The 16,784-nt window shown below is 39.3% G+C and overlaps 1 protein-coding gene across 2 annotated transcripts; it reads left to right on the forward strand.

The window, feature by feature from the left end:
- Nucleotides 1–1,857: 1,857 nt before the first annotated feature.
- Nucleotides 1,858–9,977, forward strand: LOC4345972 (nuclear localization sequence-binding protein). Of its 2 annotated transcripts, XM_015794910.3 has the most exons (9): nucleotides 1,858–2,258; nucleotides 3,556–3,656; nucleotides 4,791–5,169; nucleotides 5,890–6,735; nucleotides 7,363–7,420; nucleotides 7,602–7,669; nucleotides 7,745–7,851; nucleotides 8,647–8,734; nucleotides 9,129–9,977. In XM_015794910.3, the coding sequence occupies exons 1-9, from the start codon at nucleotides 2,109–2,111 to the stop codon at nucleotides 9,384–9,386; spliced, it is 2,055 nt and encodes a 684-aa protein (XP_015650396.1). In that variant the 5' UTR covers nucleotides 1,858–2,108; the 3' UTR covers nucleotides 9,387–9,977. The 2 variants fall into 2 exon arrangements, with proteins under 2 accessions (XP_015650396.1, XP_066159449.1); XM_066303352.1 differs by lacking the exon at nucleotides 8,647–8,734.
- The last annotated feature ends 6,807 nt before the right edge of the window (nucleotides 9,978–16,784 follow it).

Consider the following 16,784-nt stretch of genomic DNA (forward strand, 5'->3'; position numbering starts at 1 on the left):
GAGGTCCAGCGTGTCAACACTGGCGCGGGGAACGGATTCGTGGGAAGGGCTAGACGCCGACAGCCGCGAGGGCCAAATGTTGCCGGCTACGGACTAAATAGGATCTTGAGAGAAGAAATCGAAGCCGTTGGGGTCCATCTTCCGGCAGATCCGGTGCGCGGTGATGTGTGGACGGCGGATCCGGTGGCTGGCAATGCGGGTGGGGTGAGGCGCCGGCATGGATGGCCAGCGGCGGATCTAAAGGAAGGAGCGGTGCGGGTGAAGGGGAGGGGGCAGCGTGGGTGGGGCCGGGCGGCGGCGCGAGCAAAGGTCGGCGACGATAGATCGAGGTGGCTCTAGGGTTCTGGAGAGCGAGCGAGGGCGAGAGCGAGGGACGACGAGTGTGGGTGGCTGCAATGGGATCCAGAGCAAGTGAGAGATAATGGGAATCGGTAGGCCCCATACCAAATAGCCCCAATTAGCACCCCTTGAGGGTGATAATTTTTGGGGTGAGCTATTTACAAATAGCCCTCCTGTTTGACTCCCCTTGAGCTATTTTGTGGCTAAAAGGGGTTAGGGGTGGGCTAAAAAATTTCCCATGGATCCAAACATAGCCTAGATGTCTTTGTTTTTGCCGCGAGAAATCAACATGTCAGTTGACGCGTGTATTATGTTATTAATATTTACTAATATTGTTATGTTACTTCCCTCCCAAGAAAATATTTTAGGGTTTCTTAACGGTCTGTGTAGCCAATATATTGTATAGTATTATTAGCCTTTTAGCATGAAAATATTTTAGATGAATGAATTTGAATAAAGGTTCCTATCAACATAATCAAATAAAAATGTATTACTACTACTAAATTACGTGTTTCAAGGAAGACTATGCGCAGTTGCTCGATTTTGTGTCATTTTCGTTTCTTGCCAACTACTCCCTCCGTTACCTCGGGACGGTTTTCGAGAACTACTTTGACCAACAATATCTATAAGACTAATATATTTTAAATAAAGATAGTTTGCATATTATAATAGTTCATTTTTACATGATTAATCTTTTAAATTTTTTTTGCTATTAATAGTCAAAATTTAAAAGTTTGACTTCGCACTATTCTAAAAATGCTTATATTTTCGAACGAAGGGAGTATTATTCTACGTTGCTATATTTGTTTTCTTTGATTATTCATTGCATTGGTTATAAGTCTCAACGGAATTAGCGTACCATTTATAGGTGTCACCTCAATTAGCACAGTGGTTTCAACCTTCCAAGTGCCACCTAGAATTAACATAGATTCCAGGTGTTATCTGAATAAGCAGACAAGTTCTAACCTTTTAGATATCACCCAAAATAAGCGTACCAATACAGGTGTCATTCGAACAAGCGCATCAGTTCAGGTGTCACTCGAACTAGCGTACGAGGCTAGGTGTCACCCGAACTAGCATACAAATTCTAGACTTCCAGTCTTTACAGGTGTCACATTAATCAGCGCATCAGTTCCAGTCGTCGCCTAAATTAGCGTATCAGTTCCAGTTGTCACCTCGAATCACCGCATCGGTTACAAGTGTCGCTCCACATTGCCGCATCAGAGACAGGTGTCAGCGGAGGTGGTGGTTGCCTTCTACGCGTATACACCGCGTAAAATACGCGTACAATAACTCTGCTCTTATCTTTATAATTTCTTTAATTAATTAATTAATTAACATATATATCCCTTTTTACTGGGCTTTTGCAGCCAACCCTGCTCTCCCAAATCACGGTAAAAAGGTCGTTTAGAATTCCAAACACGGTGTAAAAAAGCGCAGTTGAATCATCAATTCTGTGATGGCAAAACCACCTACCTGGCGCCTATAAACGCAAAAAACCCAATAAATCTCGCCCTCGTTGCCTCCCCTCCCTGCCTACCCCCATCTCCACCTCCGCCTCCACGCGTCGCCGCCGCCGCCGCCGCCGCCGCCGCCGCCGTCCGGGCAGTCGACCGCTGCGGCGCCGTCGGAGCTCCCCGGGCCCCGTGGATGAGAGCGGCGCGGATAAGGTCGCCGCGGGCCCGCTTCGTCTGCACCCGTCTCGGCCCCGGGACCCCACTGGGCTGGATCTAGGTTTGGCGAGGGGGGTTCTGGAAGCCTCCGCCGCGATGGAGGCGGAGGATGCCGCCGGCGGCGGCGGCGACGGAGGCCGGTACTTCAAGGCCGACCTCACCGGCGCCGGCGTCGTCCAGCTCAGCGAGCGCGTGCGGGAGAAGCTGCGGGAGTTCGTGGACGACTACACCAACAACACCCTCGTGGTACGACGCCGCCGCCACCGTTCTCTTCCCTTCCCTTCCCTTCCCTCCTCTCGCGCATCGTTGGCGCTCCGCTCGGTGTGCGGGCAGTGTAGTGACGCCGTTCGTTTGTGGTTTGGATTATATGCTTGCAACTTCGGGATTTTAGTCTAGTTTTGAGCGCCTTTTGTAGTGGTATGCCGCGGTTTGTGTGAGATATATGCCTGTGCGGAGGAGCTAAAATTTTGCTAAACTTTCATGTAACCTAGCCCGAATTATGCCGCTGCGCGCTGTGTTTAATGTTTGGTCCTCTGCTGTTAGTGTAATCACTCATAATTGCCGTAAGATCCCGTCTTCTTTAAATATGTTGGGTGTGTTCGCTTCCTGGAGGTTTGGTTGGGTTGGAACGAAATGTTGTTTATTTGCTCTAATGTAGTTGGGTTGGAACGGAATGTTTTTTATTTGCTCTAATGTAGTGCCCCTGTATACTGCTGTGCTTTGTTTAATTGAATCCAGTCGGTCTAATGGTGCCAGAAGCACTAGAATATTGTGTAGTTACCTGAAACATGTCCCAAAAAAAAAATTCTAAAATGGGAGCATAATGTACTGCCGCTCCATTGCTTTTCTTAGGAGATTCTTTTCGCGAGGTGATCACTGATTAGATGCTAGGAGCCTAGAAATTCTTAAAGTTCCTTTTTTATTTTTGCCATGTATGGATGGATATTTTGGTCTAATCTAGTTAAGTTTATTTATTTAATACTAGGTTAGGAGATCGATATCTCCTTTCAAGAACATGATCATGCAGTGTAGCAACAAAGATTACATTATCTCATACTTGACTTGTGATTAGTCAAGTTCCCATGGGTGCTTTCCATTTTAGTTCTTATTAACACGCCATTTATTTTCTATTTCCCTTTCCCCATCCATCACCAAATTTTCTTAACCAGATTTGCTATTTTGACCTCATCTTCTTGGGCACAACACTTTACTATCCAAAGGTGACCAAACTGTGATAAGATTGCTGCATCTCCTCATTGTGGTTATAGCATTTATGCAGGAATCTGCTGCTAGGTTTTCCTCTACCTTTAATTAATGACACCATTTTTAATCATCGTGGGTAGAATTGACATATTCTGTCTGAGGAAGCATCCTGCAATGGCATGGAATACATTGCTTTCAGCACATTGTATTGCCTTGAATTCATTTTATTCATTTTCTTACACACTAGAATGCTAAATACCATCCTTTACCTTTTCTATGTTACACTGAAATGCTCCTAGAGAAAGCAATAAGTGTACCTCTGTTGTTGTTTTAAGTGCAGGAGTACGTCATTTTGTTGCTCGAAGGTGGAAAGCGCAAAGATGAGGCCATCAAGGAGCTTGATGTATTTCTGGGAAAGGATAGTCGCGCCTTTATTTCCTGGTTAGTTCACATGTCATATAGATTGAATTCTTAATTTTTTGGCATCAACTATGTTGTTAAACCAACCTTTAATATATTTTTGCATTTGTGCACAGCGTTCTCTATATTTTTGAACTAATGCATGCCTAGCAATTTACTCCTAGACTATGCAATTTACTCCTTTGGTACTTAGGCAAATTGATGTTTTGCATACATTTAACCATCAAAAGCATTTATAACATCTGGTTAGAGGGGCGTATGAAAATATGCCACATCCCATGGAGTATAATTTTCCTGCTAAAAGTAACCCTGCAGCATGGCTAGGCGCATCCATCCACATAAGCAAAGACATCCATGCCGATATGGTTGGGCTGCTGCATGACCCAACTAAATCACATTATGGGTTTAGGCCACGCTCTTTTTTAGAGGATGAATTTAGCTGAGTAGCTGCACGCAAAATGAGAAATGTGATTAGTATATGATTAATTGTGTATTGATTATAAAAAAATTGAAAAATAAATTTATTTCATTTTTGAAAGCACGTTCTATATAGAATTTTTGAAAGCACACTATTTAGCAGTTTGAAAAGCGTGCTAATGGGAACGAGGCGTAGATAAGCTCAAATAGCACTTTAGAAAAGGCCCTTAGATAAACTTGTTTGGAAGTACATGGATCAAGATCAACCATCTGCAAGTTCAAGAACTTGCCATGTAACTCTTTAATCAAATCGCAAATCATTTGTGACTGAGCATTGGAAAAGAATTAAAAAAAATGTTTTTGATCTTTGCATTGGTTTTTTAAATAAATTTTGCTACTTTACCATTCGTGTGAAGTGGAGAGGTTGACTGTAGTAAAAACGAAAAACACTTTTTACCTGGATTATTTCTGTATATAATTTGCAAGGACTACAATATATTATAATTACTTGTTAAACCTGAAACTGGTTTGTATCTACTGATTAATTTAGCCTTTGTCATTTGCCCATACAAGCAGTTCAGGTTACAGAGACTGTTTCTTGCCTGAATCCATCATTTCTTGTGCATACTTCTCATACCACTTCAACAAAATATCCAGTCCAGAACAATAAACAATCCTTGCTTATTTACATGCATATTACTTTATCAAGTGTAACTGAATACCATGTCTTTCATGTAGGTTGTGGGATCATTTATCTGTAAATTTGCACCTTTATGTGCAAACACAAGAACAACTGCAGGTGGATAATAAGGATGACGAAGCCCCAAATGAACTACCTGGAGAACAGAAATCGTCAGAGTTGCAGTTGAGAAGCAAAGATCAAACTCATCCTGAGTGTGTAAGTGAACCCAGTACAACCAGAAGTCGGACTAAAAGGGATTGGAAAGGAATTGGTCGGGAGGGTAATGAAAACTTTCCACTTAGAAGTGTACTGAAGGATATTTTGCATGGTGAGGAGAAAAGGTCGCAAAAGGTTAATGAAATACGACATCCCCCATCGTCTAATCAACGGAATGGCAGAAAGCGTGACAGGGATGACGAACCGCAACAAATAAAGGTGTGTGATGTGATAATAGGAGATGCATAATGCTTGTGTTAACCAAATGGATTGACTGAAACACTCTGCTGTCTTGCATACTTTTTTAATGATTCACTTTTTCATTAACTTGCTTTGTGTTGCAGCTAAACATTTAATTGTTTATACTTCTCTAAATTGTGCAATGGAAGATTCCTTTTAACACACTAAATATGAACTTTTATAGCATCAGCACAGGATTATAAGAGGATAGTATCATGTTAGTTGTTAAAATGAAGGTGCACTGCGATTTTCCACATTCCCTATTTGAACTATACACTACATTGCAACAAACGTTCTTTGCAACTGATGAATTAACAATTTTTCATCTCATGAATATGCATATGTGGGCTCTAGCTGTTTGTGTTTTCTGCAATACTTCGCAATTAGAATGAACAACTAGCTGATCTAGTTATTTTTTCATGTTTCTAAGTGTTGGGGAAATCACCAAATAGCCAATACAGTCTATGTATGTACTATCTACCTGAAATATTGTTGGTTTTCTGCTCTAAAATTTTCATAAGGGAATGTTAGACTGCAGTTTAGTTCAGCCCCTCAATTTTCGGTACGACTGGAAGCATTCATTCTTAATGTCTCTACTGGAGACAATGTTTTCTTTAGCCTTTCATTTTCATTGTTTAAAATTAATTATGCAAAATTCAAAACATGTCATTTACCAACAATTCTTTTCTTTATTGCCAGAGAGACTTGCCTTTGCGCCGTGACGTTGGTGCCTCCTGCCGTCTTCTAAAGTTTGCTGTTCGAGATGCTGTGAAAGCTGTACAGCAAACCAGCAGCTCTACGGAACCATCTTCTAAGCGCCTACGTTCTGTGGTTTCCACATCATCTGCAGACAGCCTGCATGGTAAAAGAATAGAAACATCTACAGAGGGCCACCTGTATGACAAAAAGCCAGAAAGAACTAGGCAAATTCTTCAAGTACCTGGAGCTGCTTTAGCTCTCAGAGCTGCCGCAGAGGCTGCTGCAGATTCTACCAAAGTTAGATCTACTGGAAGCGTGTTTAGTCGATTAGGCCAAGGGAATGCTGTGAATCAGACACCCCGTTCTCGTGAACAGCAGAGAGATTACGAAGATTTCAAACCAGCTACAACTGCAGATGATCATGATTCTGATCGATACGATAATGATGATGAGATATCCGGAGACATAACATTAGAAGATGGGGAAGCTGAAATGAATGTTGATTCTACATCTGATGATGATGTTAGCAGAGATGATGGAATCACTAGATATGGAAGTTCCGATTCACAAGTAGCTGCTTACCCTTCAGTTGTGGAGAAGAAAGATGTTTTCGTGAAATGCAGTGTTGAACCAGAGACCAGTACAATGAGGCATTCAAACTTGATTAAGGAGGAGCAACCAGGTTCTTTGTCAGTAATAAGTATGAGCAAAACTGTGGTTGTCCCAGTTAATGCCAACAATCTGGAACCTTCCAATTATGAGACACCAAAAGATGTTCATGTTGTAGAGAAAACGGACATTACACCCATGAATGCTACTGTTACCTCTCTGACTAGTAATATCAAAGTAAGTAGCTTCATATTTTAAACCAATCAAATTTTATTAGTAACTGCTTAGTAACTGCACTATGTTTACCATTTCTGCATACCCACTCTGATTATTTTGCTTAAAGTTTTACTTCTATTTTTAAAAAAGTATCATCTAAGTAAGTATATTGGATATTTGCATGTGATAACTATCGCTGATTTCCCATTTGACTGGAATAGATGAGAAGCAAGGCTGACAGATCGTCGAGTGAAAACACATTATTAAATGATTTGTCACTACTTTCCTCTATTGGATTGAACTGGGTTGGTTAGTGGTTTGCAGGATTAGTTTATTGTGCTTTTATCTCTTCATGGCCAGCTGAAAAGGCCGATGCAGATTGGTTCACATCAATAATGCTTGGAATGAGAAACCTATAGCTACTTCACTTGCATGTTCCATTGATTCAGACTACTTACTGTATTAGCTTGCTTCTATATTTTGTTAATACACAGGAAATATTTTACATTCTTTAGCTGTTACTTATGCCTAATTACTGAGTAATTGTTTGTTCCATTTGGTCACATTCCTTGTATTTAGCTCCAATGCTTTAAAATTATTTAGGAATCTTCAGGTAGATTTTATCTGACTGTTGAGAAAACCACTCAGGAACTAGCTCATGGAGAAGTCCAAAAGGATTCACAGCGATCTGCAATTGCATCATCTGGTATGTGACATAACTCAAAATCATTTTAGCATTTAAAATTGTTTAATTCAAAAGTCAAAGCATAATGCTGAACTAGCACTCTGATGTAAATTCCCATCAGAAACAATCATCAGGACGGAATGTTTCACCTTATCTCACTATTGTTTATTGCACAATATAATATATCTGTCCTTCCTTGCAGTTACGAGTTCATATAGCACTGCACACCCAACTGAGGACGCAGACTCTAGAACCCTCTATGTTAGCAATGTTGGTATCTATGTCTTCTCATCACACATGGTTTCTTGTCCTATATTCTTATACCTTTGTCAATTTTATTTGAAGGTTCATTTTGGTGCCACCAAGGACGCGCTATCTCGCCATTTCAACAAGTTTGGTGCGGTGCTCAAAGTAGTTATTGTTACTAATGCAGCAACAGGGCAGCCAACAGGGTACTCTTTCATATGCTAATTTTGCTGAGAAGATTTTTTTTGCTGTTTTTTTTATCTTATATACGTAAATGCCATGCAATATCATGGTGGTTTTTGAGATGTTGAGTGATGGAACATGTCTAGTGCAAATCAGCCATTAGGTGCTATTGTGCTTATATCTTCAACTTTGAAGTCAACTTCACATGGTCTAAAAAACTTGAGTTATATCTCTCTTCATTTAACATGAAACTTAAACTTCAGATGCAACTAGGAACAACCTTATATCTGTACCGTCAGTAGAGCTTGGACTGATTTCATATGGTGTTAAATCTCACCCAGGAGTACCTTTGGCTTGGTATTCAAATCAAAAGGTTTTTACATGTAGAACTCACAGATTGGTGATAGCAGTTTATATGTCATATATCTCCATAGGAAAAATTGTGAATACTACATCCGGCCCAAAAAATAAGCTTCTGGCTTTAATCGTTTTATGCAAACTGAGGAAAATATTTTGAGTAAATATAAATGGCATCGCAGGCATTAAACTTGCGTCGTGTTTCATTAGATTTATGATATTTAGAACTCAATACTTATGCAATTTTCTTATCATTGCTCGAAAACTATGTTGCTCTGGTCATAACTGAGTGAATTACTCTTGCAAGTTTAAGAATCTAAATGCCATGCTTTCAACACATAAGTTTAACATCCTTGCAAGTTAATGAAGTAGGCTACAATAAATTAGCTATACTTAAAATCTGAAGTCGGCCATTCTCATCTCCTAAATAGAACTCATGCCTTTTTTTTTATCCGATACAGATCTGCTTACGTAGAATTTTTACATAAAGAATCAGCTGAACGTGCTCTTTCATTGAATGGAACATCATTCATGGCACGCATCCTCAAGGTACTATGGTCAATGACCAAGCTTTGTCCTTTTACTTTCTACTCCCTCCATCCCAAAATATTGTAACCTGGTACTGGATTATTGGACACAACTTAGAACTACAAATCTGGATAGAGCCCATGTCCAGATTCGTAATACTAGGTTGTGTCTAATCTAGTACTTAGGTAGCTATATTTTGGGACGGAGGGAGTATCTCTCTCTACTGAAAGGGGAGTTTGAATATAGAGCACAATCCTCCTAACCAAATTCAGAGCTCATCCACCTTATGTTTCTGAATTAGTATTCCGTGAAACTGTTGCACAAAAGGAACTTGCTATCACTCTATTGCTTTACTGGTTGATATATTGGGTTGCCTTGGAGCTGGTGATATTTCATTTGTTTTTCCCTTGTACAGGTTGTCAGGCGAAGTTCTCATGAAGCTGCACATTTTTATGGTTGGCCTGGTGGTGGGCGAACATCAATGTATGCCAGGCATGGTAGAATGGCATACCCAAGGGGTGGCCTCCCTGGTAGCACCTTCAGAGGGCGTGCTCCAATGATAGCTGGTGCTAGAAGTTTACAATGGAAACGGGAGCCTTCAGTTACTGATTCAAATACAGGTGCAACCGTGGCACTGCCTTCTGCTGAACAGGTGCTTCCTCCTGCCACATAGGGGAGATGAATTATAGTTTATATGATGAGAACCAAATTGGTGCCTAGCCCATCATACAGCATATTAGAATCAGCATAATAAGCTTGGAAGATGGTTTATGGAAAAAAATGCTGCTTTGTAAAAAAGGCTAAAAGCAGGAAAATACAAAAAAAGAGAAGAAAATAAGAAAAGAGGAAGGAGTTTGGAGCCAGAATTTGATAAACCACCATGCTGATACTTGGAGGTGGTTGTATTGGAGATCAATGAACTGTCGTCACATTGAGCAAACAGTTTTCTTCAGTCATCTGAAAGGACTTGCTGAGATTTGAAATAACTTCCATGGATGAGGATCAATTGTCAAATAGAGCATTTGAGGGCTAGTTTTTGGACATGGCATTTAGTCGGTAGTCTGGGCTCTTCATCATTGTAAGCTCCGACTGTACAGCAGTCTATCTATTTGTACTCTTCTTAGAACCAGTCCCTTTCCCAACAAAAAAAACAGAAAAAAAGAAAAGGAAAAACATCTCTCTTTGTTTCTTTTTTGTTTTTTTATTGAACATAGTACTGTTTTATACTTTTATTCCTTAATGTATTGATATAATTTTTTAGTTAGACTTTAGTTTCTGTGTTGAACTTTGCATTACTTAGAACAATCTGTCCTATGCATAAAGAAATTGATCAAGCTAGTTTTATTCAAGCATTCATTATGGAAGATGGCCCCTGGCAACCTGGTAGCACAAGTATATTAAATTTAGAGCTGTCCAGTTTTATCCCTGGTTATGTCGAGTAGTATGTTCGATCTAGTTTATGAATGCTTCAGCCCTCAACTCACCCACTTGCAAGCTACTCCACATAGTTTTTGTGATATTGATGAATGGCATGTCGATTTTATTGCTTTTTTCACATGAACCGTGTACTACCTACCTTTCATTTCAGGTTATAAGACTTTCATTTCAGGTTATAAGACTTTCTAGCATTGCTCACATAAATATAGATGTTAATATATATATATATATATATATATATATATATATATATATATATATATATATATATATATATATATATATATATATATATATATATATATATAGACAATATTAGAAAGTCTTATATAATATGAAACGAAATACTATCGATTGGAGTATTTTGAAACAAAGTTTTTGTCAGGTTCGATCTATGTTGTGACTGCATTGTGATTTCTAATGCTTTGGTTTTCAGTTCTTGTATCAATGCAGCGGGGAAGGAGGATTGCATGAGATCTAATGCTACTGCGCATACATGTAGTCATTTACTCCCTCGTTCCCTAAATATTTAACACCGTTAACTTTTTTAAATATGTTTGACCGCTCGTCTTATTTAAAAACTTTTGTGAAATATGTAAAACTATATGCATACATAAAAGTATATTTAATAATGAATCAAATGATAAAAAAAGAATTAATAATTACTTAAATTTTTTTAATAAGACGAACGGTCAAAAATATTTAAAAAAAATCAACGGCGTCAAACATTTAGAAACATAGGGAGTCCCTACTTTGGAACTCGTCGGCTTCCTAAAGTCTCTCTTTTTGGTGATACGAGCATATCTATCCTAGAATGCAGCACTGCAAATTTGCGATGCTTTGCCAGTTGCCAAATTGCCACCCATTGTCGTTCATGTGATCAGCCACTTATTTACACAGGAGAGGAGAATGCGATCTCCACAAAATCTCTGTGTGGAAAGGCGAAGCTCGCTGCGACGCGGGCACGTGAAGAAGGCAACAGCGTATCAATCGATTGTGTAATGCCTCGAGTCATTGGCGTGATGCTGCTGCTCTGCTGCACCACGGCACCAGCTAGTGGCTTTCCTACGCAGCACAGCGTCACCGTGCTGTCATTCACGAGAGGATATTAAATTACGGGTTTAGGGTTGGTGTTAGGGGACCTTAGGCTCCATGGGCAACCTAAACTAATCCAATGGCGTCATTAGCGATAATCCATGTACACGATGTCATTTATTTTACTATTACACGGTAGACGCACACCATTACATACGCAACAGCGTAACGCCATACTCACCTACACAACAGCTAATACACGTTTAAAGAAGACGAAAACTAACAGGCATATTTCTAATCTCAGCTATATTTCTGTTAAAAGTTCACTTACATTAAGTGCGTAAAATTTATAGACATCAGGAATTAAATCTTAGTGAATGAAGCTACGCGTCCTCAACTCCACACCACATCGCACCAATTTCCTTTCCCAATACATACTCCCTTCATACTTATAAAGGAATCGTTTAGGACAATATTTAAGTCAAACATTGGGGATATAAATCATGAATAACTCTCAAGCAGTTGAGTTTGAAAATATAAAAATTATATGAATAGATCTGTCTTGAAAAATAATTTTATAAAAGTATACATATATCACTTTTTAATAAATACTTTTATAGAAATAAGAAGTTAAAGATATGATTTGGAGACCGTATCGCTATCCTAAACAACTTTCTTTATGAGTACGGAGGGAGTATATAATTTCTCTCTTTCTCATACACACTTACATACGGCATAACATTATAGTATACGTGGGCAGTTCACCCAATCCTGGCTCCCAGCAATTAATTAAGGTCATAACCATTGATTAGTAGGGGGAGGAAAACACTAAACACCTACTAACCTAGTGGGATCTTTTCTCTGTTTCTTGATAAGCAAAATCGATTCTCCCTATCATGCCAAACATGGTGGTGCATGTGTCACGGCTCTGGAGAGATGATGGACAGAAATTTTTGAAGAAAAAAACAATATCCCGTTCGATTTGGTTTTGCCTGGACCTCACCAATTTGTGAAGCAACTTTAGGTGTAATTTAAGGATTTTCTGTTGATAGAGATGCCCCCCAAAAAATCATGCTACTAGTACTATACTACATTTATGCTATTAAAATGTGTCCACTTGAGCGGCCACGTCGCCGTCTCGTCTTTTCCCCCAAACCGATAAACAAATCGTGTTTCTGTAGGTGATGAACACACCCTGTTGTTTGCTGTGCTTCGTGGGGGCAGCCCACTAAACCACTTTCCCTATAAACTAACCAATCCGGTGATGACTCGAATAAACAGAGGATTTAGTCGGCGAGAGGTGTAAAATATGGCCATCCAAGCATCTCTTTCTAGAGAAAGCTGGATTCATGTATCGCCAACCGACGTCACGATCACGATAGTACTACTACAGTCCTTAATTACTCCCTCCCCGTAATATAACAGATTTTGTGTTTTTCTTTCGATGTTTGACCACTCGTCTTATTAAAAAATTAAGAATTATTTTTTTTATTTACTTTATTATCTAAAATACTTTAAGCATAACTTTTTGTTTTTATATTTGCACAAATTTTTCGAATAAGACGAGTGGTCAAATATTGTAAGAAAAAAAATTAAAATCCCTTATATTATGGGACGAAGGGAGTACATCTTACTATGTTGTTAAGCACAGGTTGTAAATAATGTAAAAATCTACCGTATGTATAAACTAGGAGTACGTACGTCTTTTGAAGATAATTAAAATAGTTTACATCTTCTATCCAATACATGTAACCAGATAGTTCCAAAAGATAAAGAGATTACGGGACAAAGACAAACCACGTCGCCCTTTTAAAAAAATAACCAACCGAATTAAATTTATCCGCTGTTTATAGAGAGAAAAAAAATACTGTTTGATCGCGGTGGTCCAAAAAGTATTAGTACGGATTGATTGCTATAGATGTATACAACACATGTATATCAATTATATGGATCCTAATTTAGCTTTGTGCAATTTAAATAAAAACTGACTAAGGCCCTGTTTAGTTCTAAATTTTTTTTTCCAAACTTCCAACTTTCCATCACATCAAACCTTTCATACACACAACTTTTCTGTCACATCGTACCAATTTCAACCAAACTTTCAAACTTCAGTGTGAACTAAACACAACCTAATTAAACTTTAGTAGTCATATAAATGCGAAACTTTAGTAGTCATATAAATGCGTGGGGAGTGTGGATGGGATATAGCATTGAGAAGCACCTTTATATAGCAGCGCGGTTCTTTTACCAGATTTCTTAATCTGGTAAAAGAATCTCGGTTACACACATAAAAGTGCTCTATTTTTTCCCTAAAAAAATCCCTCAAAAAAAGTGCTATATTTTGTTCGAAATAGCTGAATCACTTATTTATTACCATGTACAAGTGATTATTTAAAAGATCTCCCACCGTCCCTAAGGGCCCCTTTGAATCGTATGAATGAAAAAAAACATAGGAATAGGAAAAATACAGGATTCTGACATGAATACAATTGTAAAACAGAGGATTGCAAAACACAGGAATGGCCGTTTGATTGGACCACAGGAAAAACACAGAAATCAGATGAGAGAGATAGACTCAGAGGAAATGTTCCAAGAGGTTAGACCTCTTGCTAACTTTTCTTCAAAATGTGCATAGGATTACCCATTTCATAGGAATTTTAAAGGATTGGATAGGATTCAATCCTTTGTTTCAAAGGCCTTCATAGGATTTTTTTTCTATAGGATTAAAATCCTCCAAAATTCCTACATTTTTCCTACAAATCAAAGGGGCCCTAAATATTTGACGCCATTGACGTTTTTAAACATATTTGAGCATTTTTCTTATTAAAAAAAATTAAGTAATTATCATTTGATTCATTGTTAAATATACTTTTATGTATACATATAGTTTTACATATTTCACAAAAGTTTTTGAATAAGACGAACGGTCAAATATGTTTAAAAAAGTTAATAGCGTCAAATATTCAGGGACAGAGGGAGTAATATATAATACTACCTTCCTTTTTAAAAAAATCGCATCCCAAAATATAACCACATTTAGTTACCTATGCATTTACATAAAAGTATATCCATATACATAGGTAAGAATTAATATATTTTAAGAGAAAGGTAATACTACTATCTTACAAGCTTCAGAAACATGAGTATGGTATCATCCATTGTTCCATTTATCGAGAAAAATAACGTGATAGCACTAAAACTTTTATACAATTATCTATAGATTTGACATCAGTCTCATTTTAAATTATTTTTCAGCAACTTTATCGTTTTTTCCAACTAGGAGAGCTCTCCCCGTCGACGCGGCTTGATGAGAGCCGTCGTCGCGATCGATCGGGTGTAACACGGATGTTTGGGCACGATAGGTCGGCTGCCGTATTCATCCATCCGTGCACCACCCTGGCTGGTACCCAAGCCAGTTAGGTAGCCCTGCACATACGCGCACATTTCCCTCGCTTTTCACATACCGCAGCTCGCCCCAGCATTAGTAGTAGTACCTAACGAGTGTGAGGGTCCACTGCTCATTGATATATGGGCCCTATATGTCAGTGAGCATACTGCAGAGGATTTCGATTGGTACCTACCAGGAACACGATAATTCTCCTCCATGTATGATGATACCCCTATAGTATGTATAACTATGTATTCTCTTCGTTCCAAAATACATTACGAGTCGTGGTTGATTTATTTTATGATAAAAGAAAACTATGTGTGAGAAAAAGAAAAAAAAAGGGTGATATCCATTGACCTTGACGCAGCATCATACTAGTATCCTGCAGCGGATGTTAATTCACCACGTGAATTCGTGGTCGCCATATTTTTACCGTGGCGACAGCGACGGGTTGCCGGGGAAAGGGAGCAGAAGCAGCAGCTGCACGCGGCCGTGCTAATCCTAATCCGCACAGGCGCGGCACAGCTCAGCTGCCGGACAGCGACAACCGGGGAGGTCAGGCAGGGACGGACGACGCTAAAACTGCAGCGCTCACGCACGCGGCTCCTCGGCGAATCGCGCGATGGGTTTCCGCTGCGTTTCCTGCGGGTATTTTTTCACTTGGGTTGGTTTCACGGGCGTGGCGTCGGTCAGCTTTGGGCGGCCCGATCGGCGCGCGGCTTGGGTTGGGGGCGCCAATCGCGAGGGGGGTTGCATGCGTGCGTGACATGGCGGCGTCTTCGACTGGTGGTGGTGTGGTGGATTGGCAGTTGTGCCCCTGGTGTGGTGGCTGGTGCCCGGGGGGCGCGTGCAAAGTTTGGTGGTGCCGTGTACCAGGTCGTGAACTCGGTTTTCCTCCGTTATCTGTGCTGTGGCTGAGGGCTAGGGGATCGGACCTGGGGCTTAAGTTATTTGTTACTCCCTCCGTTCCATAATATAGTAATCTGGACTAGACAATATATTTTATAGTACAACGAATCTGGACAGATGCATATATAGATTTATTGTAGAAATATTCTAGTTGTTATATTATGGGACGGAAAGAGTACATAGTATGGGTTTACTTTTAAGCGGTACTACTAGGCATGTTTGACGTTCGTTTGAGTTGACCGATGGTGCTGCAACTTGTTGTTAGCCAAGGAAAATTTTGACGTCCATCTGAGCTACTTGTACACGAATTCAAATCAAAATCCAACAAAATAACATCGTACACTGAATTTTGCTATTTGTCCGGTGGTTAATCGGTAATTGTGGTTACTAGTGCTCAATTGTGATGTACGGATATATCGGTGAAATTCAATAAGGCCTCTTTGAATCGCAAGAATAAAAAAACATAAGAATAGAAAAAACGCAGGATTTTGATAAGAATGTAAGGGTAAAACAGAGAATTGTAAAACACAGGAATGGTCGTTTGATTGGACCGTAGGAAAAACGCAGGAATTAGAGGAGAGATAAAGACTCAAAGGAAAGTTTCCAAGAGGTTTTACCTCATGTTAGAATTCCTCCAAAACTTGCATGGCATTAGGCAATCCATAGGAATTTCATAGGATTCCATAAGATCCATTCATTCGATTCAAAGGGCTATATAGGAAAAATTCATATAGGAAAGAAATCCTCTAAAATTCCTATGAATTTCCTTTGAATCAAAGGGGCCTAAATTTTCGGTTTTAGTTTGTTTTTTTCTATACATTTGATTTGTCAACAATAAATACTTTTTTTTAGTTGTTGTTTATTTTTTTCGTTAAATTTGATTGTTTCCATTTGCAATTTCTAAATACGAACCTGCTCAATAATACAATATTTTTTAAGAAGAAATTATAAGCGTGTTGGGGATTGAACACGGACATCGGGATTGAAACCAAGCACCCCTTGCCACCACACTAGCAAAATGCATCTCTCAACAACAGTGCTTATAAAAGGACAATTAGTGAGTGGTTCTCTTCACGTTTCGAAACCCTAAACCGTATCAAGCAAGATCGATGTGCAATCTTAAAGATCCTTCAAATACAATACAAAGTAAAATTTAATCCATGTTTACCTCCAATATTTTTCCACATGAATAAAAAAAACCTTTCACCCCTATTTTCCCTTGTGTATAATAGTAGATCCCAGCTTGAAATAGCTTGCAAGCTTCCCTAACCTAAAGACAGGCATCCACCCTCCAAATTACAT

Source organism: Oryza sativa, chromosome 8, assembly GCF_034140825.1.
Source record: "Oryza sativa Japonica Group chromosome 8, ASM3414082v1".
NCBI lineage: Eukaryota > Viridiplantae > Streptophyta > Magnoliopsida > Poales > Poaceae > Oryza > Oryza sativa.

What these genes read in the sequence shown, in the direction of transcription:
- LOC4345972 (XM_015794910.3), top strand. Translation starts at nt 2,109, where the DNA reads ATGGAGGCGGAGGATGCCGCCGGCGGCGGCGGCGACGGAGGCCGGTAC. An exon ending in ACACCAACAACACCCTCGTG is followed by an intron (nt 2,259 to 3,555) that starts GTACGACGCCGC and finishes TTTTAAGTGCAG; the next exon opens with GAGTACGTCATTTTGTTGCT. An exon ending in GCAACAGGGCAGCCAACAGG is followed by an intron (nt 7,852 to 8,646) that starts GTACTCTTTCAT and finishes TATCCGATACAG; the next exon opens with ATCTGCTTACGTAGAATTTT.